This window comes from Oncorhynchus mykiss, chromosome 9, assembly GCF_057628025.1.
Source record: "Oncorhynchus mykiss isolate SJ-2025 chromosome 9, ASM5762802v1, whole genome shotgun sequence".
NCBI classification, from domain to species: domain Eukaryota; kingdom Metazoa; phylum Chordata; class Actinopteri; order Salmoniformes; family Salmonidae; genus Oncorhynchus; species Oncorhynchus mykiss.
This window is the reverse complement of record NC_143030.1, coordinates 77,965,745-77,993,697: the sequence shown is the minus strand read 5'-3', so window position 1 is coordinate 77,993,697 and position 27,953 is coordinate 77,965,745. Positions and strand designations below refer to the sequence as shown.

General features: G+C 45.1%; 1 protein-coding gene across 20 annotated transcripts in view; it reads right to left on the bottom strand.

Moving 5' to 3' along the window:
• Positions 1 to 27,953, bottom strand: part of rerea (arginine-glutamic acid dipeptide (RE) repeats a) — a 338,328-nt gene that overhangs the window by 68,409 nt on the left and 241,966 nt on the right. For all 20 annotated transcript variants that reach the window (XM_090185445.1, XM_090185450.1, XM_090185453.1 and 17 more), the window contains 4 exons: positions 19,316 to 19,364; positions 18,895 to 19,031; positions 18,450 to 18,549; positions 15,244 to 15,342 (listed from right to left, as the gene is read on the bottom strand). In XM_090185445.1, coding sequence (XP_090041571.1) covers positions 15,244 to 15,342; positions 18,450 to 18,549; positions 18,895 to 19,031; positions 19,316 to 19,364 — 385 coding nt within the window. The remainder of the gene's footprint in view (positions 1 to 15,243; positions 15,343 to 18,449; positions 18,550 to 18,894; positions 19,032 to 19,315; positions 19,365 to 27,953) is intronic.

Genomic DNA, 27,953 nt, shown 5'->3' with positions numbered 1-27,953 from the left:
CTTCTCTGCCTGCTCCCTCCCTCCCTCTCCTCCCTCTTCTCTGCCTGCTCCCTCCCTCCCTCCCTCTTCTCTGCCTGCTCCCTCCCTCCCTCCCTCTCCTCCCTCTTCTCTGCCTGCTCCTTCCCTCTCTCCCTCTGCCTGCTCCCTCCCTCACTCTTCTCTGCCTGCTCCCTCCCTCACTCTTCTCTGCCTGCTCCCTCCCTCACTCTTCTCTGCCTGCTCCCTCCCTCCCTCTGCCTGCTCCCTCCCTCCCTCTTCTCTGCCTGCTCCCTCCCTCCCTCTTCTCTGCCTGCTCCCTCCCTCCCTCTTCTCTGCCTGCTCCCTCCCTCTTCTCTGCCTGCTCCTTCCCTCCCTCCCTCTGCCTGCTCCCTCCCTCCCTCTTCTCTGCCTGCTCCCTCCCTCCCTCCCTCTTCTCTGCCTGCTCCCTCTTCTCTGCCTGCTCCCTCCCTCCCTCTTCTCTGCCTGCTCCCTCTTCTCTGCCTGCTCCTTCCCTCCCTCTTCTCTGCCTGCTCCTTCCCTCCCTCAGAAATGCCTGCTCCCTCCCTCTTCTCTCTGCCTGCTCCCTCCCTCCCTCTCTCTGCCTGCTCCCTCCCTCTCTCTGCCTGCTCCCTCCCTCCCTCTCTCTGCTTGCTCCCTCCCTCCCTCTTCTCCTTCTCCTTCTCCCTCCCTGCCTCTTCTCCCTCCCTCCCTCTCTCTGCCTGCTCCCTCCCTCCCAATTCTCCCTCCCTCTCTGACGGCTCCCTCCCTCCCCCTTCTCCCTCTGACGGTTCCCTCCCTCCCTCTTCTCCCTCTGACGGCTCCCTCTTCTCCCTCTGACGGCTCCCTCCCTCCCTCTTCTCCCTCTGACGGCTCCCTCCCTTCCTCTTCTCTTCTCTGCCTGTGTTCCCTCCCTCCCTCCCCCCTCTTCTCTCTCTGCCCCTGCTCCTATAGCTCCAGCCCACTGTTGTTAGGCAACACAGTGGGGGAGGAGGGGCAGAGGAAGAGGGAGGGAGGAAAAAAGGAATGGGGAAGGAGGGTGGATGAAGGCAAGGTACAAAATCACCAGCCACTATGTGTGCTGAAACAACAGACTTCTCTCTGTCAGAGTGTTTCAGAGAGGCTGGCACTTTCCCCCTCTCTCTTTCCTCTCTGCTGTGTGTAATAGTACCCGTTTCCTCTCTGCTGTGTCTAATAGTACCTGTTTCTCTCTGCTGTGTCTAATAGTACATGTTTCTCTCTGCTGTGTCTAATAGTACCTGTTTCCTCTCTGCTGTATCTAATAGTACCTGTTTCTCTCTGCTGTGTGTAATAGCACCTGTTTCCTCTCTGCTGTGTGTAATAGCACCTGTTTCCTCTCTGCTGTGTCTAATAGTACCTGTTTCCTCTCTGCTGTGTATAATAGTACCTGTTTCTCTCTGCTGTGTGTAATAGCACCTGTTTCCTCTCTGCTGTGTCTAATAGTACCTGTTTCCTCTCTGCTGTGTATAATAGTACCTGTTTCTCTCTGCTGTGTCTAATAGTACCTGTTTCTCTCTGCTGTGTCTAATAGTACCTGTTTCTCTCTGCTGTGTCTAATAGTACCTGTTTCTCTCTGCTGTGTCTAATAGTACCTGTTTCTCTCTGCTGTATCTAATAGTACCTGTTTCTCTCTGCTGTGTGTAATAGCACCTGTTTCCTCTCTGCTGTGTCTAATAGTACCTGTTTCCTCTCTGCTGTGTATAATAGTACCTGTTTCTCTCTGCTGTGTCTAATAGTACCTGTTTCTCTCTGCTGTGTCTAATAGTACCTGTTTCTCTCTGCTGTGTCTAATAGTACCTGTTTCTCTCTGCTGTGTCTAATAGTACCTGTTTCTCTCTGCTGTGTCTAATAGTACCTGTTTCTCTCTGCTGTGTCTAATAGTACCTGTTTCTCTCTGCTGTGTCTAATAGTACCTGTTTCTCTCTGCTGTGTCTAATAGTACCTGTTTCTCTCTGCTGTGTCTAATAGTACCTGTTTCTCTCTGCTGTGTCTAATAGCACCTGTTTCTCTCTGCTGTGTCTAATAGTACCTGTTTCTCTCTGCTGTGTCTAATAGTACCTGTTTCTCTCTGCTGTGTCTAATAGTACCTGTTTCTCTCTGCTGTGTCTAATAGCACCTGTTTCTCTCTGCTGTGTCTAATAGTACCTGTTTCTCTCTGCTGTGTCTAATAGTACTCTACTACAGGGTGTTAGAGGTGGTGAAGAAGAGCAAAAAGCTGTAAACGTTATTGTAATGTGTTGGTACTTCCTGCTTCCTGCTCCAGGGCTGATCGTTAGAAGCTGTAAACGTTATTGTAATGTGCTGGTACTTCCTGCTTCCTGCTCCAGGGCTGATCGTTAGAAGCTGTAAACGTTATTGTAATATGCTGGTACTTCCTGCTTCCTGCTCCAGGGCTGAATGTTAGAAGCTGTAAAACGTGGGCAAGATGTGTCCCAAAATGTCACTCTACTACCTTCGATTAGGGCCCCACAGGGCTCTGGTCAACAGTAGTGCACTTCATAGGGAACAAAGGTTCCATTTGGGATGATTACAGAGATGCATATCATTACGATTAGGCTACGGCACGCTAACACAGACTTCAATAATTCATCTTAAATGTTATTTTAATTTGATTTACCACAAAAATAGAACATGTGGTGAAGTAAAAAGGTTTAGCTGCGATCGTTTTATCAGTATGAAACGGCACGGCAGGGTAGCCTAGTGGTTAGAGTGTAGAGGCGGCAGGGTAGCCTAGTGGTTAGAGTGTAGGGATGGCAGGGTAGCCTAGTGGTTAGTGTAGGGACGGCAGGGTAGCCTAGTGGTTAGTGTAGGGACGGCAGGTAGCCTAGTGGTTAGAGTGTAGGGGCGGCAGGGTAGCCTAGTGGTTAGAGTGTAGGGGCGGCAGGTAGCCTAGTGGTTAGAGTGTAGAAGCGGCAGGTAGCCTAGTGGTTAGAGTGTCGGGACGGCAGGTAGCCTAGTGGTTAGAGTGTAGAGGCGGCAGGGTAGCCTAGTGGTTAGAGTGTAGAGGCGGCAGGGTAGCCTAGTGGTTAGAGTGTAGAGGCGGCAGGGTAGCCTAGTGGTTGGAGTGTAGAGGCGGCAGGGTAGCCTAGTGGTTAGAGTGTAGAGGCGGCAGGGTAGCCTAGTGGTTAGAGTGTAGAGGCGGCAGGGTAGCCTAGTGGTTAGAGTGTAGAGGCGGCAGGGTAGCCTAGTGGTTAGAGTGTAGAGGCGGCAGGGTGGCCTAGTGGTTAGAGTGTAGAGGCGGCAGGGTAGCCTAGTGGTTAGAGTGTAGAGGCGGCAGGGTAGCCTAGTGGTTAGAGTGTAGAGGTGGCAGGGTAGCCTAGTGGTTAGAGTGTAGAGGCGGCAGGGTAGCCTAGTGGTTAGAGTGTAGAGGCGGCAGGGTAGCCTAGTGGTTAGAGTGTAGAGGCAGCAGGGTAGCCTAGTGGTTAGAGCGTCGGACTAGTAACCGAAAGGTTGCAAGTTCAAACCCCCGAGCTGACAAGGTACAAATCTGTCGTTCTGCCCCTGAACAAGTCAGTTAAGCCACTGTTCCTAGGCCGTCATTGAAAATAAGAATTTGTTCTTAACTGACTTGCCTAGTTAAATAAAGGTAAATAAATAAATAAAAACGTTTGTGAGCAACAACAACAATAACAAACCTACTGAAGCATTACACTGCTTTAGGCATCAAAGTTATTGTGAAATGTTACCAAAGGATCAGATTCTTATGAGGCAAGTCACGTGGAGGGGAAATCACCACAGGCTTTAAGACAGACGTGTGTGTGTGTGTGTGAGGGAAAACCACAGTGACAGATGCAGGACAACCCACATCCTCTCCAATTGTGACACAACAACGTTAGAACAACAACCTCAGTTCGACTTTGCTTACAATCGAGTCAGGTCAAATCAGACTCATTGGCGTAACATGTTTAACGTGCTAAACGTCAGAACAACCGTTGGTCAACTACAAACAAACAAACGCCGTTACTCAACACATTTAAGCTGAATTCGTTGAAAGGTGATATTTTCATGTTACAACATTTCAACCTGCTTCTGGTATTGTGCCAACTACTAGTTAAGGTGATATTTTCATGTTACAACATTTCAACCTGCTTCTGGTATTGTGCCCAACTACTAGTTAAGGTGATATTTTCATGTTACAACATTTCAACCTACTTCTGGTATTGTGCCAACTACTAGTTAAGTTTCTCTCACACTACTCTTTCTATTGGAACAAAAAGGTGTCAGGACATTCACACCCTTCCTGAGTAAACAGTCAGAAAGGTCGAAAACACTTCCCAAACTCTGTGGGTGGCCAACAAGCGTTAACCGTGTGTGTCTGGCTGGTTAGTTAGCTAGACTGTGATCCCACCACTAGGGGGCTGTTCTAGTAGCAGGCTTCCATCTTCACCTCGGTCCTCCTCACCTCCTCTGTCCTCCTCACCTCCTCTGTCCTCCTCACCTCCTCTGTCCTCCTACTGCCCACCACTAGGGGGCTGTTCTAGTAGCAGGCTTCCATCTTCACCTCTGTCCTCCTTACAGAGCCAGAGAGATGAGCCTTAGCGTGGTTGATGGATAGACCCTACTGCTCTGACCGAGCCAGAGATGAGCCTTGGCATGGTTGATGGATAGACCCTACTGCCCACCACTAGGGAGCTGTTCTAGTAGCAGGCTTCCATCTTCACCTCTGTCCTCCTGACAGAGCCAGAGAGATGAGCCTTGGCATGGTTGATGGATAGACCCTACTGCCCACCACTAGGGAGCTGTTCTAGTAGCAGGCTTCCATCTTCACCTCTGTCCTCCTTACAGAGCCAGAGAGATGAGCCTTAGCGTGGTTGATGGATAGACCCTACTGCCCACCACTAGGGGGCTGTTCTAGTAGCAGGCTTCCATCTTCACCTCTGTCCTCCTGACAGAGCCAGAGAGATGAGCCTTGGCATGGTTGATGGATAGACCCTACTGCCCACCACTAGGGAGCTGTTCTAGTAGCAGGCTTCCATCTTCACCTCTGTCCTCCTGACAGAGCCAGAGAGATGAGCCTTAGCGTGGTTGATGGATAGACCCTACTGCCCACCACTAGGGAGCTGTTCTAGTAGCAGGCTTCCATCTTCACCTCTGTCCTCCTGACAGAGCCAGAGAGATGAGCCTTAGCGTGGTTGATGGATAGACCCTACTGCTCTGACAGAGCCAGAGAGATGAGCCTTAGCATGGTTGACGGATAGACCCTACTGCTCTGACAGAGCCAGAGAGATGAGCCTTAGCGTGGTTGATGGATAGACCCTACTGCCCACCGTGATCATATATCACACAAACAGATAGAGCTCCTCCTGTTGGACATAAAACTATTAGCAGCTTTATTTCCAGTTTGAATGTTTGGCTGAATAATGACTTCAGATTAATGGTTGGGGGATGGGGGTGGGTCAGGTGAATGGTTGGGGGATGGGGGTGGGTGGGGGTAGGTCAGATGAATGGTTGGGGGATGGGGGTGGGTCAGATGAATGGTTGGGGGATGGGGGTGGGTGGGGGTAGGTCAGATGAATGTTTGAGGATGTGGGGGGTAGGAGCGACTTACAGGAGAAATTAGGGTTAAGTGCCTTGCTCAAGGGCACATCGGCCAATTTTTCACCTAGTTGGCTCTGGGATTCGAACCAACAACCTTTCGGTTACTGGTCCAATGCTCTTAACCGCAAGGCTACCTGCCGCCCGCAATGGGTTGGCTATCTGAGGCTAGGGTCAGATAACGGTCTCAATTGTCTCAAGGCTTAAAAATCCTTCTTTCGTTACAGACTTATTATAAAATTGATTAAATTGTCCCCCCCCCCTCAATCTACACACAGTACCCCATAATGAAAAAGCAAAAACAGGTTTAGAATATTTTTGTTACTCATACTAATTATTATATATTTTTTTAAATATCACATTTACATAAGTATTCAGACCCTCTAGTCAGGACTTTGTAGCAACTTTGGCAGCGATTACAGCCTCAAGTCTTCTTGGGTATGACGCTACAAGCTTGGCACACCTGTATTAGGGAAGTTTCTCCAATTCTTCTCTGCAGATCCTCTCAAGCTCTGTCAGGTTGGATGGGGAGCATCGCTGCACAGCTATTTTCAGGTATCTCCAGAGATACTCGATCCGGTTCATGTCCGGGCTCTGGCTGGGCCACTGAAGGACATTCAGAGACTTGTCCCGAAGCCACTCCTGCATTGCCTTGGCTGTGTGCTTAGGGTCATTGTCCTGTTGGACGGTGAACCTTCGCCCCAGTCTGAGGTCCTGAGCGCTCTGGAGCAGGTTTTCATCAAGGATCTCTGTACTTTGCTCCGTCATCTTTGCCTCGATCCTGACTAGTCTCCCAGTCTCTGATGCTGAAAAACATCCCCACAGCATGATGCTGCCACCACTATGCTTCACCGTAGGGATGGTGCCAGGTTTCCTCCAGATGTGACGCTTGGCATTCAGGCCAAAGAGTTCAATCTTGGTTTCATCAGACCAGAGAATCTTGTTTCTCATGGTCTGAGAGTCTTTTAGCAAACTCCAAGTGTGCTGTCATGTGACTTTTACTGAGGAGTAGCTTCCATCTGGCCACTCTACCATAAAGGCCTGATTGGTGGAGTGCTGCAGAGATGGGAGAACCTTCCTGAAGGACAACCATCTCCACAGAGGAACTCTGGAGTTCTGTCAGAGTGACCATCAGTTTGTTGGTCACCTCCCCGACCAAGGCCCTTCTCCCTTGATTGCTCAGTTTGGCCGAGCGGCCAGCTCTAGGAAGAGTCCTGGTGTTTCCAAACATCTTCCATTTATGAATGATGGAGGCCACTGTGTTCTTGGGGACCTTCAACGCTACAAAAAATGTTTGTAACCTTCCACAGATCTGTGCCCCGACACAATCCTGTCTAGGAGGTCTACGGACAATCCCTTTGGCTTGGTTTTTGCTCTGACATGCACTGTCAACCTTATATAGATCATGTCCAATCAATTGAATTTACCACAGGTGGACTCCAATCAAGTAGTAGAAACATCTCAAGGACAATCAATGGAAACAGGATGCACCTGAGCTCAATTTAGACTCTGATATTAAAGGACCTGAATACTTATGTAAATAAGGCATTTATAAAAACCTGTTTTCACTTTGTCATTATGGAGTTTGTGATGTCATTATGGGGTATTGTGATGTCATTATGGGGTATTGTGATGTCATTATGGGGTATTGTGTGTAGTTTCCTGAGAATTTTTTTGTATTTAATCCATTTTAGAACAAGTCTGTAACTTAACAAAATGTGGGAAAAGTCAAGGGACCGAATACTTTCCGAATGCACTGTATGTGACTATTTCAGCTTATTGTAGGGAAAATGTATGTGACTATTTCAGCTTATTGTAGGGAGAATGCATGTGACTATTTCAAGAAGCAGTGAAATGAGAGGTGGCAGGGAAGGAGAGTGGGAAGACAGACAGAAAGGTGGAGAGTAAGAGAGAGGAGGGGCGAGAGAGAGGGAGGAGAAAGAGAGAGGGGGAGGAGTCCAGTGATCCTGCAGACAGGCTGATTCTGTCATCTCCACGGCCCCCACTGTCACTTTTATTCACATCTCAAAAGGAAGAAAAGTAGGAAGCAAGAAAAAATTAGGCTGGTCCTGGGGGGTGAGAGGAGGAGGGGAGAGGAAGAGAAGGAGTAGTAAGGGAGGAGAAGGGGAGAGGAAGAGGAGTAGGGGGAGGAGAAGGAGTAGGGGGAGGAGAAGGAGGAGAGGAAGAGGAGTAGGGGAGGAGAAGGAGGTGAGGATGAGGAGGAGGGGGGAGAAGGAGGGTAGAGGAGGAGGAGGGGAGGAGAAGAAGGAGAGGAAGAGGAGTAGGGGAGGAGGAGGAGAGGAAGAGGAGTAGGGGAGGAGAAGGATGTGAGGATGAGGAGGAGGGGGGAGAAGGAGGGTAGAGGAGGAGGAGGCGAGGAAGAGGAGTAGGGGAGGAGGAGGAGGAGAGGAAGAGGAGTAGGGGAGGAGAAGGAGGAGTAGTAGGGGAGTAGAAGGAGGAGAGGATGAGGAGGAGGGGGGAGAGGATGAGGAGGAGGGGGGAGAAGGAGGAGGAGGGGAGAGGAGGAGGGGAGAGGAGGAGGGGAGAGGAAGAGGGGAGAGGAGGAGGAAGAGGGGAGAGGAGGAGGAAGAGGGAAGAGGGGGGAGAGGAGGGGAGGAGAAGGAGGAGGGGAGAGAAGGAGAAGAGAAGGAGGAGTAGGGGATGAGAAGGAGAAGAGGAGTAGGGGAGGAGGAAGGAGTAGGGGAGAAGGAGGGGGAGAAGGAGGAGGAGTAGGGGAGAAGGAGGAGGAGTAGGGGAGAGGAGGTGTAGGGGAGGAGGAAGGAGTAGGGGAGAAGGAGGAGGAGTAGGGGAGAAGGAGGAGGAGTAGGGGAGAGGAGGTATAGGGGAGAGGATGAGGAGGAGGGGGGAGAAGGAGGAGGAGCAGAATTATTTATAAAGGGGGGAGCAGCGGGGCAGATGGGGACGGTGTCAGTGTGGCTCTCTGTGTGTCTGAGCGTGTGTGTGTGTGTGTGTGTGTGTGTGCGTCTGAGCGTGTGTGTGTGTGTGTGTGTCTGAGCGTGTGTGTGTCTGAGCGCGTGTGTGTGTGTGTGTCTGAGCGTGTGTGTGTGTGTGTGTGTGTGTGTGTGTGTCTGAGCGTGTGTGTCTGAGCGTGTGTGTGTGTGTGTGTGTGTGTGCGTCTGAGCGTGTGTGTGTCTGAGCGTGTGTGTGTGTGTGTGTGTCTGAGCGTGTGTGTGTCTGAGCGTGTGTGTGTGTGTGTCTGAGCGTGTGTGTGTGTGTGTGTGTGTGTGTCTGAGCGTGTGTGTGTCTGAGCGTGTGTGTGTGTGTCTGAGCTTGTGTGTCTGAGCGTGTGTGTGTGTGCGTCTGAGCGTGTGTGTGTGTCTGAGCGTGTGTGTGTGTCTGAGCGTGTGTGTGTGTGTGCGCGTCTGAGCGTGTGTGTGTGTGTCTGAGCGTGTGTGTGTGTGTGTCTGAGCGTGTGTGTGTGTGTGTCTGAGCGTGTGTGTGTGTGTGTGTCTGAGCGTGTGTGTGTCTGAGCGCGTGTGTGTGTGTCTGAGCATCAAGGTCAGGGGTACATTTACACCTGTCCCTCAAGGCTGTGTGTGGGCCTGCAAAGGACCAAATGGAAATCACATCATCACTTCACTGGGCTGGGAGGGAGGGAGAGAGGAAGGGAGGGAAGGAAGGGAGGGAGAGAGGAAGGGGGGGAGAGAGGAAGGGAGGGAAGGAAGGGAGGGAGAGAGGAAGCAGAGCAGGGAGTGTCCTTGAATGGCCAAGTACTGACTGATGATGGGTGGGTGAATGACTGGTTGGCTGACTGATGATGGGTGAGTGGGTGAATGACTGGTTGGCTGGCTGATGATAAGTGGGTGAATGACTGGTTGGCTGACTGATGATGGGTGGGTGGGTGAATGACTGGTTGGCTGACTGATGATGGGTGGGTGAATGACTGGTTGGCTGGCTGATGATGGGTGGGTGAATGACTGGTTGGCTGGCTGATGATGGGTGGGTGAATGACTGGTTGGCTGACTGACGATGGGTGGGTGAATGACTGGTTGGCTGACTGACGATGGGTGGGTGAATGACTGGTTGGCTGACTGACGATGGGTGGGTGAATGACTGGTTGGCTGACTGATGATGGGTGGGTGAATGACTGGTTGGCTGACTGATGATGGGTGGGTGAATGACTGGTTGGCTGACTGATGATGGGTGGGTGGGTGAATGACTGGTTGGCTGACTGACGATGGGTGGGTGAATGACTGGTTGGCTGACTGATGATGGGTGGGTGAATGACTGGTTGGCTGACTGATGATGGGTGGGTGGGTGAATGACTGGTTGGCTGACTGACGATGGGTGGGTGAATGACTGGTTGGCTGACTGACGATGGGTGGGTGAATGACTGGTTGGCTGACTGATGATGGGTGGGTGAATGACTGGTTGGCTGACTGACGATGGGTGGGTGAATGACTGGTTGGCAGACTGTAGATGGGTGGCTAGGTGACTGGCTGAGCTATGTACACAATGGGGAGGGCTTACAACCTTACATAATGATATGTGGCTGCTGGCTGCTATCTGCAGAGTGTGCCTGTTGATAAGTGGCCTGTGATTGGCCTGTGGAGTGGTCTGGCGTGTGGGGTGAGAACAGCCCCTGAACCCCCTACACACATATTCATTTCTCTGATTATCTCAACGCGGCCATGTCAGGTCGACTAGACTGCCTTCAGCTAGCATGCATAAATAATAGAGAATTCATAGCTGGTCTAGTCCTACTGAAGGACGAGTGACTTCATCTGTTACGATTAGCTGCCGTGGTTCAGATGCCGTGGGCCTTCATCGGTCTGTGTGTGTGTACTTGCTTTATGGTTTATTCAGATCAGACAACCATTATGTTCAATTAAAGCAAATCAACACATGATTCACTTCCGTCAGATCTGAGCTAGAGGTCGACCGATTATGATATTTCAACGCCGATACCGATACCGATTATTGGAGGACCAAAAAAGCCGATACAGATTAATCGGCCGATTTTTTAAAATGTATTTGTAATAATGACAATGACAACAATACTAAATTAACACTTGTTTTAACTTAATATAATACATCAATAAAATCAATTTAGCCTCAAATAAATAATGAAACATGTTCAATTTGGTTTAAATAATGCAAAAACAAAGTGTTGGAGAAGAACGTAAAAGTGCAATATGTGCCATGTAAGAAAGCTAACGTTTCAGTTCCTTGCTCAGAACATGAGAACATATGAAAGCTGGTGGTTTCTTGTAACATGAGTCTTCAATATTCCCAGGTAAGAAGTTTTAGGCTGTAGTTATTACAGGAATTATAGCACTATTTCCCTCTATACCATTTGTATTTCATTAACCTTTGACTATTGGATGTTCTTATAGGCACTTTAGTATTGCCAGTGTAACAGTATAGCTTCCGTCCCTCTCCTCGCTCCTCCCTGGGCTCGAACCAGCAACACAACGACAACAGCCACCACATTGAAGCAGCGTTACCCATGCAGAGCAAGGGGAACAACTACTAGAAGGCTCAGAGCGAGTGACGTTTGAAACGCTATTAGCGCGCGCTAACTAGCTAGCCATTTCACTTCGGTTACACCAGCCTCATCTCGGGAGTTGATAGGCTTGAAGTCAAACGGCGCAATTCTTGACGCACAACGAAGAGCTGCTGGCAAAACGCACGAAAATGCTGTTTGAATGAATGTTTACGCGCCTGCTTCTGCCTACCACCGCTCAGTCAGATTCTTAGATGCTCAGTCAGATTATATGCAACACAGGACACGCTAGATAATATCTAGTAATATCATCAACCATGTGTCGTTACCTAGTGATTATGATTGATAGTTTTTTTATAAGATAAGTTTAATGTTAGCTAGCAACTTACCTTGGCTTACTGTATTCGCGTAACAGGCAGTCTCCTTGTGGAGTGCAACGAGAGAGAGGCAGGTCGTTATTGCGTTGGACGAGTTAACTGTAAGGTTGCAAGATTGGATCCCCCGAGCTGATAAGGTGAAAATCTGTCGTTCTGCCCCTGAACGAGGCAGTTAACCCACTGTTCCTAGGCCGTCATTGTAACTAAGAATTTGTTCTTAACTGACTTGCCTAGTTAAATAAAGGTATATAAAAAAAAAACAAATCGGCGCCCAAAAATACCAATTTCCGATTGTTATGAAAACTTGAATTCGGACCTAATTAATCGGCCATTCCGATTAATCGGTCGACCTCTAATCTGAGCCCTCATGATTCACTTCAGTCAGAGCTGAGCCCTCATGATTCACTTCAGTCAGAGCTGAGCCCTCATGATTCACTTCAGTCAGATCTGAGCCCTCATGATTCACTTCAGTCAGAGCTGAGCCCTCACGATTCACTTCAGTCAGATCTGAGCCCTCATGATTCACTTAGTCAGATCTGAGCCCGCATGATTCACTTCAGTCAGATCTGAGCCCGCATGATTCACTTCAGTCAGATCTGAGCCCTCATGATTCACTTCAGTCAGAGCTGAGCCCTCATGATTCACTTCAGTCAGAGCTGAGCCCTCATGATTCACTTCAGTCAGAGCTGAGCCCTCATGATTCACTTCAGTCAGAGCTGAGCCCTCATGATTCACTTCAGTCAGATCTGAGCCCGCATGATTCACTTCAGTCAGATCTGAGCCCTCATGATTCACTTCAGTCAGATCTGAGCCCGCATGATTCACTTCAGTCAGATCTGAGCCCTCATGATTCACTTCAGTCAGATCTGAGCCCGCATGATTGCTGGACAACGTGCATCTGGGATGTTAGGGCTGTCCCCGACTCCCCCAAAATCTTGGTCAACCAAAAGTCATTTGTTCTTGGTCAAAAATGTAAAACGTGTATTTTTTCATATATAGATACACCCCTATGTGTTTTTAATAAACTCAAATATACGCATTTAGCCTGTCTGATGCTTTAAGCACACTGTTTGATGAAATAAGACACATAACTCAAGAGGGATCCAGAGATCAAGACAACCAGAAGAAAAGAAAACTTAACCTGATCATCCTCCTCCCACTCCTGCTGGCGTTGGCGGAGTCTGCCGTTACTGTCCTGAAGTTGCCGGTAATTGGCTACACGAGGAGTCGGCTACCTTTCATGTGGAATGCAAATTTATCTTACCATTTCTACCAATCTGCGTGCCAGTGATGGTTCATAGGCACATTTTCGAGTAACAGTTTAAATGAATTCATAATAACATCTTCGTATCTCAAAATCATTGGCTTGTGGTTAATCTAAATTCTATCCACATCCAAAATGGAAATTATACAAACCTAAAATGTAACTTCTATTGCCAGCTATGGAAAAATAGCCTACATAAAGCCAACAAATAAAAACATTGCAGCCTACAGGTAGAAAATATCCTGATAAATATCCTATAAACCACATATCCTATAAACCACATATCCTATAAACCACATATCCTATAAATCACATATCCTATAAACCACATATCCTAGAAACCACATATCCTAGAAACCACATATCCTATAAACCACATATCCTATAAACCACATATCCTATAAACCACATATCCTATAAACCACATATCCTATAAACCACATATCCTTTAAACCACATATCCTATAAATCACATTGACTACACATGGACTGTCTGCAAGTAACCTGAAACATTGTATCAACTATTAACTTGGGTCAGGCCTGAAGCTAGTACAAACTTGCAACATTGTATCAGAGATTCCCAGGCCAGTGAGCTCAGGAAAGACACATCTCCAGGCTTTTATATAGACTTCCAAATCTTGGTCAACCAACAACCTTTGGACAGAACAATCGACCCGTCGACTAATTGGGGTCAGACCTACTGGATTTACATAATAAAGAGGATGGTTTTACTGAGTATAACGAAAAGCAGGGATATAAAAATGTACAGGAGACCACGAGACAAAACTAGGAATTGTAATAACAGTACACTAACAGGTTTAACTAGTCCAGGACAGGACCGAGACAAACTAATAGGTTTAACTAGTCCAGGACAGGACCGAGACAAACTAATAGGTTTAACTAGTCCAGGACAGGACCGAGACAAACTAATAGGTTTAACTAGTCCAGGACAGGACCGAGACAAACTTGAGTTAATTTACATATTTTAATACCTCCTAGCCACAGCTGCCTGACATATTTTAATGCCTCCTAGCCACAGCTGCCTGACATATTTTAATACCCTCCAAGCCACAGCTGCCTGACATATTTTAATACCTCCTAGCCACAGCTGCCTGACATATTTTAATACCTCCTAGCCACAGCTGCCTGACATATTTTAATACCCTCCAAGCCACAGCTGCCTGACATATTTTAATACCTCCTAGCCACAGCTGCCTGACATATTTTAATGCCTCCTAGCCACAGCTGCCTGACATATTTTAATACCTCCTAGCCACAGCTGCCTGACATATTTTAATACCTCCTAGCCACAGCTGCCTGACATATTTTAATACCTCCTAGCCACAGCTGCCTGACATATTTTAATGCCTCCTAGCCACAGCTGCCTGACATATTGTAATACCTCCTAGCCACAGCTGCCTGACATAATTTAATACCCTCCAAGCCACAGCTGCCTGACATATTTTAATACCTCCTAGCCACAGCTGCCTGACATAATTTAATACCCTCCAAGCCACAGCTGCTTGACATATTTTAATACCTCCTAGCCACAGCTGCCTGACATAATTTAATACCCTCCAAGCCACAGCTGCCTGACATATTTTAATGCCTCCTAGCCACAGCTGCCTGAAATGTGAATCTAAATTCAAATGGAGGACAGCAACACAGGCCCTCAATCTTTTCCCTCTTCCTCCTCTCTCTCACACACACACACACACACACACCTTCCAAGCTGAAGATTTTTTCCACAGGCAATAAAACAGGATGCAGCTGCTCTCAAGACATGGAGAGGATAGAACACGATGAGGAGGGGATAGAACACGATGAGGAGGGGATAGAACACGATGAGGAGGGGATGGAACACGATGAGGAGGGGATGGAACACGATGAGGGGGGGATGGAACACGATGAGGAGGGGATGGAACACGATGAGGAGGGGATAGAACACGATGAGGAGGGGATAGAACACGATGAGGAGGGGATGGAACACGATGAGGAGGGGATAGAACACGATGAGGAGGGGATAGAACACGATGAGGAGGGGATAGAACACGATGAGGAGGGGATAGAACACGATGAGGAGGGGATAGAACACGATGAGGAGGGGATAGAACACGATGAGGAGGGGATAGAACACGATGAGGAGGGGATAGAACACGATGAGGAGGGGATGGAACACGATGAGGAGGGGATAGAACACGATGAGGAGGGGATAGAACACGATGAGGAGGGGATGGAACACGATGAGGAGGGGATGGAACACGATGAGGAGGGGATGGAACACGATGAGGAGGGGATAGAATATGATGAGGGGATAGAACCCAAATCCAATGAGGGCCCAACTAGCAGCTACACAGCCCACTCTGACTATCCATCTCAACAGTACCATCTGAAGACAACCACAGTAACCCAGAATAAAGCCACTGTTACAATACGGTCCCATTCAACTGTTTTGTGTACATTGAGTCAGGCAAGCTCAATTAAGGCGCAGCTTGAAAATAAAAATAAATACTATTTGAACCCAACTCGGAAGTTAACACGGCCTCTCTGGAAGTTAAAAGGTGAAATGTTGTCAAATAATATAATTAAAAAGAGCATCTTACCACTTCGTCTTCTGACCAGCACTTCTCTATGAGTTTGGGAACAGGCTTTTTGACCAGGCGCTGTAGGGCCTTGCCTGCATCGTAACAGCTCTCGTGAAGCTGGGAAGAGGGGGAAGCAGAACAACACTTTAGCTCAATATTCAGTGTTTGAATTCAAATACAACAACAAATGGGATGTATACTTTTTTTATATAGTAAACATTTATTACAACAGGCAGGAAATAAGTAATTGACGTATCTATAAACTACGACAGTGGGGCATATTACAATGAACAAAAATATAAACACAACTTGTAAAGTTTTGGTCCCATTTTTCATGAGCTGAAATAAAAGAGCCCAGAAATGTTCTATAAGAAAAAGCTGTTTCTCAGAAAATGTTCACGAATTTGTTTACATCCTTGTTAGTGAGCATTTCTCCTTTGCCAAGATAATCCACCTACCTGACAGGTGTGGCATATCAAGAAGCTGATTAAACAGCATGATCATTACACAGGTGGACCTTGTGTTGGGGACAATAAAAACCCACTAAAATGCTCAGTTTTGTCCCACAACGGCACAAATATCAAGTTTTGAGCGAGCATGCAATTGGTATGCTGACTGCAGGAATGTCCACCAAAACTTTTGCCAGAGAATTGAATGTTGAATTGTCTACCATAAGCCGCCGCCAATGTTGTTTTAGAGAATTTGTCAACCGGCCTCACAACCGCAGACCACGTGTAACCACGCCAGCCCAGGACCTCCACATCTGGCTTCTTCACCTGCGGGATCGTCTGAGACCAGCCGCCCAGATAGCTGATGAAACTGTTGGTTTGCACAACCAAAGAATTTCTGCACAAACTGTCAGACAGTCTCAGGGAATCTCATCTGCGTGCTCGTCGCTCTCATCAGGGTCTTGACCTAACTGCAGTTCAGCGTCGCAATCGACCTCAGTGGGCGAATGCTCACCTTCGATGGCCACTGGCAACGCTGGAGAAGTGTGCTCCTCACGGATGAATCCCAGTTTCAACTGTACCAGGCAGACAGCTGGCATTGCGTCGTGTGGGCGAGAGGTTTGTTGACGTCAATGTTGTGGACAGAGTGCCCCACCATGATGGCAGTGGGGTTATGGTATGGGCAGGCATAAGCTACGGACAACGAACACAACTGCATTTTATCGATGGCAATTTGAATACACAAAGATATTCTGACAAGATCCTGAGGCCCATTGTTGTGCCATTCATCTGCCGCCATCACCTCATTTTTCAACATGATAATACCCATGTCGCAAGGATCTGTACAAAATTCCTGGAAGCTGAAAACTTACCAGTTCTTCCATGTTCTGCATACTCACCAGACACGTCACCCATTGAGCATGTTTGGGATGCTCTGGATATTAGTGTACGACAGCGCGTTCCAGTTCCTGCCAATATCCAGTTACTTCCCACATTCCACAGGCCACAATCAACAGCCTGATCAACTCTATGTGAAGGAGATGTGTCGCTCTGCATGAGGGAAATGGTGGCAACACCAGATACTGACTGGTTTTCTGATCAACACCAGATACTGACTGGTTTTCTGATCCACGACCCTCCCTTTGTTTTAAAGGTACCAGTGACCAACACATCTGTATTCCTAGTCATGTGAAATCCATAGATTAGAGCCTAATTTATTTATTTTAATTGACAGATTTCCTTATATGAACTGTTACCTCAGTAAAATCTTTGAAATTGTTACATGTTTGCGTTTTTATATTGTTGTTCAGTGTAGATTTGCATATGTACAAACAACTAGCATTTTTGATTCCATTTTCTTGATTTGTTAAATGTCTAAGGAGATATCAAGCTCTACTTAAAACATTACATACAGAGATACTCACTCTCTCTCTCTCTCAAAGAAACCACCATGCCACATTGGGACAGCAAATGGGAGTTTAGGAAGGAGACACAGCGACCTGCTCGGTATATTCATTCTCTGGTTTATAGAGTCGGAATATAAATACACTGTTTAGGATGATTTCAGTAGATTTTTTTTGCTCGATTCCTTTGGTCTAGATTCATTTTGAAAGCAAGGGTCAAAGCGCTGATCAAGCATGATACATTGGATGTGTCAGAGACCTGGTTTCTTCTTTATGATGAAGCAGAGGAAGAGCTATTAACCTGGGTCCCTACTTCTGCCCTATTCGTTCTACTTCTGCCCTATTCGTTCTACTTCTGCCCTATTCGTTCTACTTCTGCCCTATTCGTTCTACTTCTGCCCTATTCGTTCTACTTCTGCCCTATTCGTTCTACTTCTGCCCTATTCGTTCTAGTTCTGCCATATTCGTTCTACTTCTACCATATTAGTTCTAGTTCCGCCATATTAGTTCTAGTTCCGCCATATTAGTTCTAGTTCCGCCATATTAGTTCTAGTTCCGCCATATTAGTTCTAGTTCTGCCATATTAGTTCTAGTTCTACCATATTAGTTCTAGTTCCGCCATATTAGTTCTAGTTCTACCATATTAGTTCTAGTTCTACCATATTAGTTCTAGTTCTGCCATATTAGTTCTAGTTCCGCCATATTAGTTCTAGTTCCGCCATATTAGTTCTAGTTCTACCATATTAGTTCTAGTTCTACCATATTAGTTCTAGTTCTACCATATTAGTTCTAGTTCCGCCATATTAGTTCTAGTTCTACCATATTAGTTCTAGTTCTACCATATTAGTTCTAGTTCTACCATATTAGTTCTAGTTCTGCCATATTAGGTCGGTTTGACATACTGCCACATTATCTAAAAAGATGTTGCAGTCAGCATGCCAATTTCACGCGCCCTCAAAACTTGAGGAATCTGTGGCATGGTATTGTGTGACAAAACTGCACATTTTTAAGTGGCCTTTCATAGTCCCCAGCACAAGGTGCACCTGTGTAATGATCATGCTGTTTAATCAGCTTCTTGATATACCACACCTGTCAGGTGGATGGATTATCTTGGCAATGGAGAAATGCTCACTAACAGGGATGTAAAACACATTTGAGATAAATAAGCTTTTTATGGAAAATGTCTGTGATCTTTTATTTCAGCTCACGAAACCAACACTTCACATGTTGAGTTAATATTTTTTGTTCAGAATAGTTTTGGTGAACATGAGACTTTCCCCACAGAAACTTAACGTTGGTGAACATGAGAAGGTAACGCGCATCTTTATCAAATGTATTTTGGATTAGATTCTTGCCAGTGGTGTTGTCTTACCGTGTTGAGTGCGTTGAGTGTGGTGTCGTCTCGCGAGGCTGCTAGGCAACCGTCTTCTGTAGATCCGCCATCACACATGCCAGCGAAGGCCGCCATGCTCCTGGAGAACACAGAGGACGGATATTTTAACAAACTTCTATTCATCAAAAACAAGTTAGAATACAAAAAGTCACAGGGAGAAAGAAAAGTTACCTGCGTGTTCAACCTCAAGTCAGCTTAGACTGAGATAGTTATTATTTTTTAAGATTAATCATCATTTAATCTTTTTATAAAGCAAACGCCTTCCAGTAGATCTATCAGGAGGAGGGTACAGGACCATTCCCTGCTGACATGGAGCAGGTTCATGTCTCCTGAGCTCACCTAGCTGCCCTGAGGTAGGTTGACAGTAGGGAGAGGGTATTGGATTATCTTTCCAGAAAGAGTAGGGTCAGAGGTCGTGTCTCACCTTGCAGCCCTGAGGTACATGAGCAGGTCACAGTCGTTGACCCCTGGCATCCACACCAGCTCCTCATTCTCTGTCACAGCCTGACCCAGGCCCCCCGGGGCCTCGGAGGGGAAGGGCTGCAGCTCGGGAAGCTTGGCCTAATTAGGGTGGAGAGGAGGAGGGAGGGAGGAGAAAGGGATTGAAAGAAGGTGTCAATCATACTACAAGTCGAGCCTGTGAAATACCAGCTTTCAAATCCTTTTCATCTAACGGAGTGTCTGAGAAAATGTCACAAATCACTGTGCTTTATACAACTCTAATAGGATAATGTTGGTAAATGTTTATAATTTCACTCCTGTTGTAATTAATGATAGGTCATATTTGATAGAAATCTGTAAACACCTGGACAGCTACTTGGGATAATACAGGTAAGATGACTTACCTGGTGACTCGGACCCACTCTGATCTCTCCTTGTGTGCTGTTTAGTCGCCTGGTAGAGAGAGTTAAGTTGTTAAGATCACAACCAGGACCACTCATAGTAAAAAAAAGGTGCTACAGGACTAGCTCAGAGCAACCTGGAAACAGGTTCAATTAACTGATGAGGTTCTCTCCTCTCCTCTCAATGTCTGGCTGGAGCAAAATTCCGCAGACACTGAAAGCCTGCAGAATCAAGGAGTGAGACATCTTGTCTTTATTATAGGACAGGTAAAAAAAAAAAACAATCATGTCAATACCTCAGAAACCAAGAGATTCTGGGGGAATATTTACTTGTGAAAATCAAAAGATGTGCCCGTGCAGAAATTGAGTCGCTATTTCCTGGTTGCTAAAATTCGCAGTTTTATGTGACAAAAACAGGCAGTCATAAGTGTAGAGAATCATTGTATTCAAACTGCTGTGAAGTCAATTTTCCATAACCAAAAATATTGTATTTTCAGCGGTTTAAAGCTGGTGTACAAAACAGAATGCAAATGACACAAAAATGAAACTTCGGAACAGGAAGCATAAAAATAGAGCACATAGAACTGATCTACCGCTTTTTCGACTTGCTTTCAACAGGAACGACAGCTCTATAACTCACATTTCTAAGTTACATATTGTAGCTTCACAGGCATATTGCAGATTTTGTTGCATTGTATAATTCAAGACTTAGATGTATTTTTTTTTCTATGGAAGAGATGCTTCTGTGCACAAAGAGAACATGTTTTCTTCTAGGATATTTTCGGCAATAAAATGATGTGAGAAACACCTCCAATGCACCCCGCTTATAGGACTGGGAGATGCACAGTATTACAGAGAAATAGAGTCTTGCTTGATAAATGGCTGTACGAATGCTGGAAACCATAGCAACAACTGCCTAGCAATTTAATAATAACAATAATAATAATAATAATAATAATAATAATAATAATGTGTTCCTCCTAGCCATCTCCCTCCAGCTGCAGTGGGTTAAAGAAAATTACAAGATGCTCCCTTTTCAAAAACCCCCTTCCTCGCCTTTCCCTCCCGTTGCCAAGGCAACGGCACTTAGATTTTCCATACTGTATAGTCCCTAGCTCGGATAGCTGCTGCGGGGCTGAGGCGGGCCAGAAACTGTCAGAGTGATTTGCGAAGCAGAAAGACGCACTCTCTCGCTCTCCATCATTTGAGCTGGCTGTTTGGGCTAAGGCTGGCTGGACTGGGGATGGGTTGAAACCTGACACTGCTAGGACCCTGTGGAAGCTTTAAAAGTCCTCCAAACCACACAAACCTGGCCCTCACTCTGACATGTTCATGTTGTTTCACCCTCCTCACTTTCCCCTCCCACCCCCTCAATCCCCCCTTTCCGCCCCTTAACTAAGACTTGTCAACCTTTTCTCTCCTCCTCCAAACTCTTCACCTTCTCCACCAAGCCTTATCCATCCTTCCCCCTGGCCTCAAACATCCCTTGTCTGCTCTACTCTCCCTCTGACAGAGACCAGAGAGTTGTCAGAGAGAAAGAGAGAGAGTCAAATTTGCCAAAACAGATATGGTCCACTGGAATCCCTGACGAGAACAGGCCAACATCATGAGCAACACGTTTAATACAAGTAGAGAAGAGGTTGCCAACTCCTGCAATGAGTGCAGGCTTTTGTTCCAGCCCAGTAGCAACATGATCCTGGAGAGCTGTAGTGTGTCAGTGCATGTTTTTGTTTCAGCCCAGCATCAACACACTTGATTCAACTATTTTTTCACATAATTTAAGCAATAAGGCCCGAGGGAGTGTGGTATATGGCCTATATACCACGGCTAAGGGATGTGTCCAGGCACTCTGCGTTGTGTCGTGCCTAAGAACAGCCCTTAGCCGTGGTATATTGGTAATATATACCCCCCCCCCCCACTCGGGCCTTATTGCTTACATTATGTAAAAATAAGGACCCAAGAATAATGACTCAAATACTATTTTATAACTGTGCATTCTCCCGCGTTGGATACAGTCGCTGTCCGCAGTTCTGAAACATAATCTTCGGTGCGCCATAGAATTGACACCTTTCCCTATGTTGCCATGTGCATAATAGGAACGTTAACCAGCCTATTGGGATTGAGAACAATGAGGTGGAGGCAGCAGCAACACAGACGAGGAAACAGACCTTTGCCTTAAGCGTAATCGTCTAAGAAAATTGAGGAGAGAGGAAAACCCCAACTTAGTTAGGTCGATAATTAATAGCCTGACTGTTAAATGTGTCAGGCTTTTTAAAATGGTCCATATATAGCTACAGAAATTAGACAGATCTGGCTTCTGTTGCCCGCTTGAGGGTTTTTTTTTGATTCCGTGAGCACCAGGTCTCATGCATCTGCAAAATGGCGGATAAAGCAATTTCATAGATTCAGCTTTGTTTTTAAATATTAGCTATGCTGCAATAAAATGTTTTTTATTTTATTTTTTAAAACAGACTGGTATTAATTTAGTGTTATTTACACCTTTCTAAAGAGAAAAATGATATTGTAATCTAACAGCACCTGTTTGTCAGACACGGCTCACGCTCCTAAACACTCCTTTATCTTCTTATTGTTGTTATTATTCTTTCATTATTTTACCTTTATTTAACTAGGCAAGTTAAGAACAAATTCTTATTTTACAATGACGGCCTAGGAACAGTGGGGTTAACTGCCTTGTTCAGGGGCAGTACGACAGATTTTTACATTGTCAGCTCACTCAGGGATTCGATCTGGCAACCTTTTGGTTTCTAGACCAACGCCCTAACCACTAGGCTACCTGCCTCATCTAACCACTAGGCTACCTGCCTCATCTAACCACTAGGCTACCTGCCTCATCTAACCACTAGGCTACCTGCCTCATCTAACCACGAGGCTAACTGCCTCATCTAACCACGAGGCTACCTGCCTCATCTAACCACTAGGCTACCTGCCTCATCTAACCACTAGGCTACCTGCCTCATCTAACCACTAGGCTACCTGCCATCCCCAGGTATTCATTATGATCCTCATTATAATAAATCAGTGATGTCATCATTAGTGGACTTAGTGTAACAGCCTGGTATAACCATCATGGAGGTGTAGGTAATGTCATTATCATTAGTGGTCTTAGTGTAGTAGCCTGGTATAACCGTCATGTCATTATCATTAGTGGTCTTAGTGTAGTAGCCTGGTATAACCACCATGGAGCTGTAGGTAATGTCATTATCATTAGTGGTCTTAGTGTAGTAGCCTGGTATAACCATCATGGAGGTGTAGGTAATGTCATTATTATTAGTGGTCTTAGTGTAGTAGTCTGGTATAACCATCATGTCATTATCATTAGTGGTCTTAGTGTAGTAGCCTGGTATAACCACCATGGAGGTGTAGGTAATGTCATTATCATTAGTGGTCTTAGTGTAGTAGCCTGGTATAACCATCATGGAGGTGTAGGTCATGTCATTATCATGAGTGGTCTTAGTGTAGTAGCCTGGTATAACCATCATGGAGGTGTAGGTAATGTCATTATCATTAGTGGACTTAGTGTAGTAGCCTGGTATAACCATCATGCCATTATCATTAGTGGACTTAGTGTAGTAGCCTGGTATAACCATCATGTCATTATCATTAGTGGTCTTAGTGTAGTAGCCTGGTATAACCATCATGGAGGTGTAGGTAATGTCATTATCATTAGTGGACTTAGTGTAGTAGCCTGGTATAACCATAATGTCATTATCATTAGTGGACTTAGTGTAGTAGCCTGGTATAACCATCATGCCATTATCATTAGTGGACTTAGTGTAGTAGCCTGGTATAACCATCATGTCATTATCATTAGTGGACTTAGTGTAGTAGGCTGGTATAACCATCATGCCATTATCATTAGTGGACTTAGTGTAGTAGCCTGGTATAACCATCATGTCATTATCATTAGTGGTCTTAGTGTAGTAGCCTGGTATAACCATCATGGAGCTGTAGGCCTCAAAGCACATCCTGTTCAGTCTTAATACTGTAACTTACTGAGGACTATATTTCAATACATAGGCTACAGTATCAATCAATCAATCATTCGTTCGTTCATGCTATCACACGGCATACGAGACATTCATGAGTTGAAATGCAATCAAGCAATTTAGTTTTTTTTTTTTAAATTACATTTAAAAAAGGGAGCTTTGAATAATTAGTCTTAACAATAAATAAAACCGCAACTGTTTTAAATATTATAATCTTGTTAGAACGAACTCTCGGGTACACTTATTACACCGTACACTGCTTACACTGTCCCACCAAATGGTCAGGAAAAAAATATTGTCATCTGACAGCAGCTGTTTGGCTCACACAATACTCAGCTCACACAATACTCACATAACGCTCGCTCCTATACCCATATATTTTTAAAAATCTCCTGTAGTTTCCACAACTACTTTTAAAATGTTTTTTTTTTTAAGCGAGATGACGTGTGCAATGTCAGTGTTTTTACACCGTGTGACCAGCGGGGCTCTTTCTTGAGTCACGTGTGTGTCTTAATTATTTAAATCAAACAGTGTGCTTTAAAAGCATCAGAAAAGCTCAGTGCATATGTAGTTGATTTTATTCAAACACATAGGGGGTGTGTCTGTCTATATATGGAAAAAAATAAGTAAACATTTCGACCAATCAATTGTTTTTTTTGTTGTTGTCGGGGGGACAGTCCTAGGTTATTCAAATGACAGGCTATTCACTGCAGTTTACAGCTAAGACCAGAGTTTGGTACTGTCTTGAAAACAATAACATTCTTCATTACATTGTGTTGTAGCCTGGGCAGGATATATTCCTTGTCCATGTAAAATCTGAAACAATAGGGTTATCTTTTTGAGCTGGTACCCGGGGAATGGGAGGGAGAGCACTCAGCGCCGCCTTAGGAAAACAGTGTAGGATCCCATGATTTCGTTATCCGATCAACTTTTATCCTCACGTTGAGCTTATGAATTATGGGCTAATAGGCTGTGGGCTACATCCTCAAGCGTGTCTGTCTTTGTTCTGTTGCGTAACAACACACCTGGCGTCTCCGTTGCCACGGCTATTCTTTTTAAATCTGGTGGAGTCACAGGAAAAGACAAACTACGAAAGCTTGTTGGACACTTATTTTGACCTATTTATTTTGCCTTCTAATAGCCTATAGGAGGAGAGATGCATACTTACTCTTGCTTGCTGAATGTAGAGTTAAATAACAGGAGGGACTGGGGGTGCTAATGTACCTTTCTGGATGTGTTAAACTGTCGAAAACAGACATCAAACTAATCCAAATGGATGTTACATAATCAGGCCTAGACTGTTGGCCCGATGCAGTCATTTCATCACGAAAACAAAAACAGGAAGTTTGAGCGGTTATTCAAATTAGCCTACTATTCACTGCAGTTTACAGCCATTAGGTCATCGCACTGTGGTAGAATAACGGAAGAATAATGGTAGAATAATGTTATTGTCTATAAACGTAGGCCAAATCAATAGAGGAGCTTTGCGTGCCCGGGGACCACAGATCTTTTTCCCCCCTTGCACTTTGACAAGTAAATATTTAGCATATAGCCCTTATATTTAGCTAATGAATAGCCTAATATCTAGCTAATATTTAGCATATAGCCCTTATATTTAGCTAATGAATAGCCTAATATCTAGCTAATATTTAGCATATAGCCCTTATATTTAGCTAATGAATAGCCTAATATTTAGCAAATGAATAGCCTAATATCTAGCTAATATTTAGCATATAGCCCTTATATTTAGCTAATGAATAGCCTAATATCTAGCTAATATTTAGCATCTTACTCTGGCTACACATCACTAGCCTCTCTCTTCCAGCTGTTCCCTTGTTCAACAGCCTGTAACAGGGGCAGGCAACACTGGTCGTCCCCCCCCCCCCCCATTTAACCGACTAATTGTAGTATACTGTAAATGAACGTTATCGTTTCAGTTGAGCGTACTAGAGCGTCGCCTGTCTACCGGAAGTTGATGCTGTTGCTATGCAACCTCTTGCTAGCATAACACATGTCGAGCTAAACATTTTACGATTTCGTGTGTGTTCGTAAACTCAAATCTGGAGTGCCAGAGTGCGCTCTGGGCGTTCGTAAATCCAGAGTGTTGTCAGATTGCCCGTTCGTAGATTCAGAGCGTTTCGTTCTCGGCAGCATTCAGAGCACACAATGGACTCTCTGGCCGAGGAGTAAAGTTGATCAACGGCAGTCAAGCACCCAAGCTAACGTAGGCTAACTACTTCCAGACACAAATGAGAGAACAGCTCACTCTGACCATTTTTACTTGCCCTAGCAGAGCTGGTTAGGACTGTTTTCATGTTATCCAGAGCGTTGGTGACTAACTGTGCTGTTGGCAACAATTTAATTACGTTTAGTGTTTTTTTTTGCCAACGTTTACTGACACCGGCCATGTTCAACGGGTGTTGAGCGTTCGTAAATTCATTAATTATCCTGCGAGAGAGTGCTCTGAAATCGTAGTAGATAGCCAGAATTAACAATGCCCATTGAAACACACAACGACTACACCACTTAGCTAAGAATGTGAATAATCAAGTCAGTAGACGTTGGGTAGTTAGTTAGATAACCGATAGTTAACATACTGCCTGTCAAGTTCGAGTAGCCAATTAACATTAGGTAACTAGCTAACACACCGGTACATAATGCTATGCGGTTCGTAAGGATAGTGTAGCTAACAAATTGTCCGCCAACATAACGTGTAACTTGTTTGAAAAGTCATTACTTTATTACATTGTTCAATATCTTAACATTTGTCATAATTAGTTAAAGCAACGAATTTGTATCTGCTCTCGTCGGACTTGGGCTGAATATTTTCCGCCATTTTCTTCAAATCTGAAAATGTTGTGAAGCCACACCCATTTTCTGAAGAATTGCATTATGGGCCATAAAAGTACAGAAAAAGTGTCCATAATGTGTAATTAGTGAAGACTTACAGAAAACGTTTGACCTCTGTCATTGCCAACAAAGTATTGAGATAAACTTTTGTTATTGACCAAATACTTATTTTCCACCATAATTTGCAAATAAATACATTAAAAATCCTACAATGTGATTTTCTGGATTTTTTTCTCTCATTTTGTCTGTCATAGTTGAAGTGTCCCTATGATGAAAATTACAGGCCTCTCCCATCTTTTTAAGTGGGAGAACTTGCAATTGGTGGCTGACTAAATACTTTTTTGCCCCACTGTAAGTAGTATTTGCAGTTGTCACTATGACAATGAACACACCCTGAAATAAATAAATGGTCTGAACCAGTATCTGTGTGTTTTATTGACCTCATGAATGGTCTGAACCAGTACCTGTGTGTTTTATTGACCTCATGAATGGTCTGAACCAGTATCTGTGTGTTAGAGACCTCGTGAATGGTTTGTTACCACCTTATTAACAGGCAGTGTGCGGTAGGATGCGTTAATCAGTTGATTGACAGGTGTAGGACTGTAGAAAATGTTCCTCTAGTGTGGATGCTCACCAACGCTGTGTAGTTATGTAGTCTATAGTTTATCATTAAACTTATTGGTTTGGTGGATGGCCCATAACTCTGACAACTAACGTTATTATCACATCAGAACTAGCCCACTAGTAGGTCTAGCTAACTTATTATCACAACAGAACTAGACTACTAGAAGGTTCAAGCTAACATTATTATCACAACAGAACTACCCTACTAGTAGGTCTAGCTAACATTAGCGAAATGTAATTAAATAAATATAAAAATTACACTTACTTGACCTTAATACTCTATAAATTGACTCCTTCAAATAATTGACTCTGGAAAGTTTGCCACCAGCGCACTGCAGTAGGGAAGTAAAGCGGAAGTCGAATCCACCACTCCCGTTGTTTGGCTGTGCCCATTGAAAATGAGGTGGATACCATGGCATTGTTGAATACTCTTTTCTGATTGGCTTGAAAGGCATTCTAGAGTGTGCATTATTTCCCCCCCAAAAAAACACAGTCAAACAACACTGTAGAATTCAATGGCTATAGTTCATTCTTACAGTCTATGTTCGAGCTGCTTTTGAATGCAAAATGTCAAATTTAAAACATTATTGGCATTTGATTTTCATAATAGCAAGCAAGGACTGATGGTTTGGTTTAGCTAAACTAGCAAGTATGTTTGGTGACCAAGGCAACTACTGTAACTATCTAGTAAACTTGCTAGCAACTTCAGTGGATGTTGAACCCATTTGTAGTGGTGAATGTGTTAAAGTATATCGGTGGTACAAATGGGATAATAAACTCGGGGCTCTATGCGTTCTCTGGAAAATAATGCAACCTGGTGCAACACACCTGCCATGTGGTCGTTTATGATTTTCCACAGAACTTACAGCCCCTCGTCGACTATCCCTTCCGTGTAGTTTTAACAATCATTTAAAAAAAAGTCAACCAGACCATACAATATAATTACACGCCTACAACGTTATATTACAGGTGTGTAAACAGAATGAAGGTGTGTAAACCTTTTTTACATTTTGTATTATCATTGGTTTAAGACCAGGGAAAAATACAATTAAGTGAGATGTACGGGTGAGGGACCAAATCCCCCACACTGGGTTACTGGGCAGTCTGACAGGGCAGTCTGGCAGGTGAGGGACCAAATCCCCCACACTGGGTTACTGTGC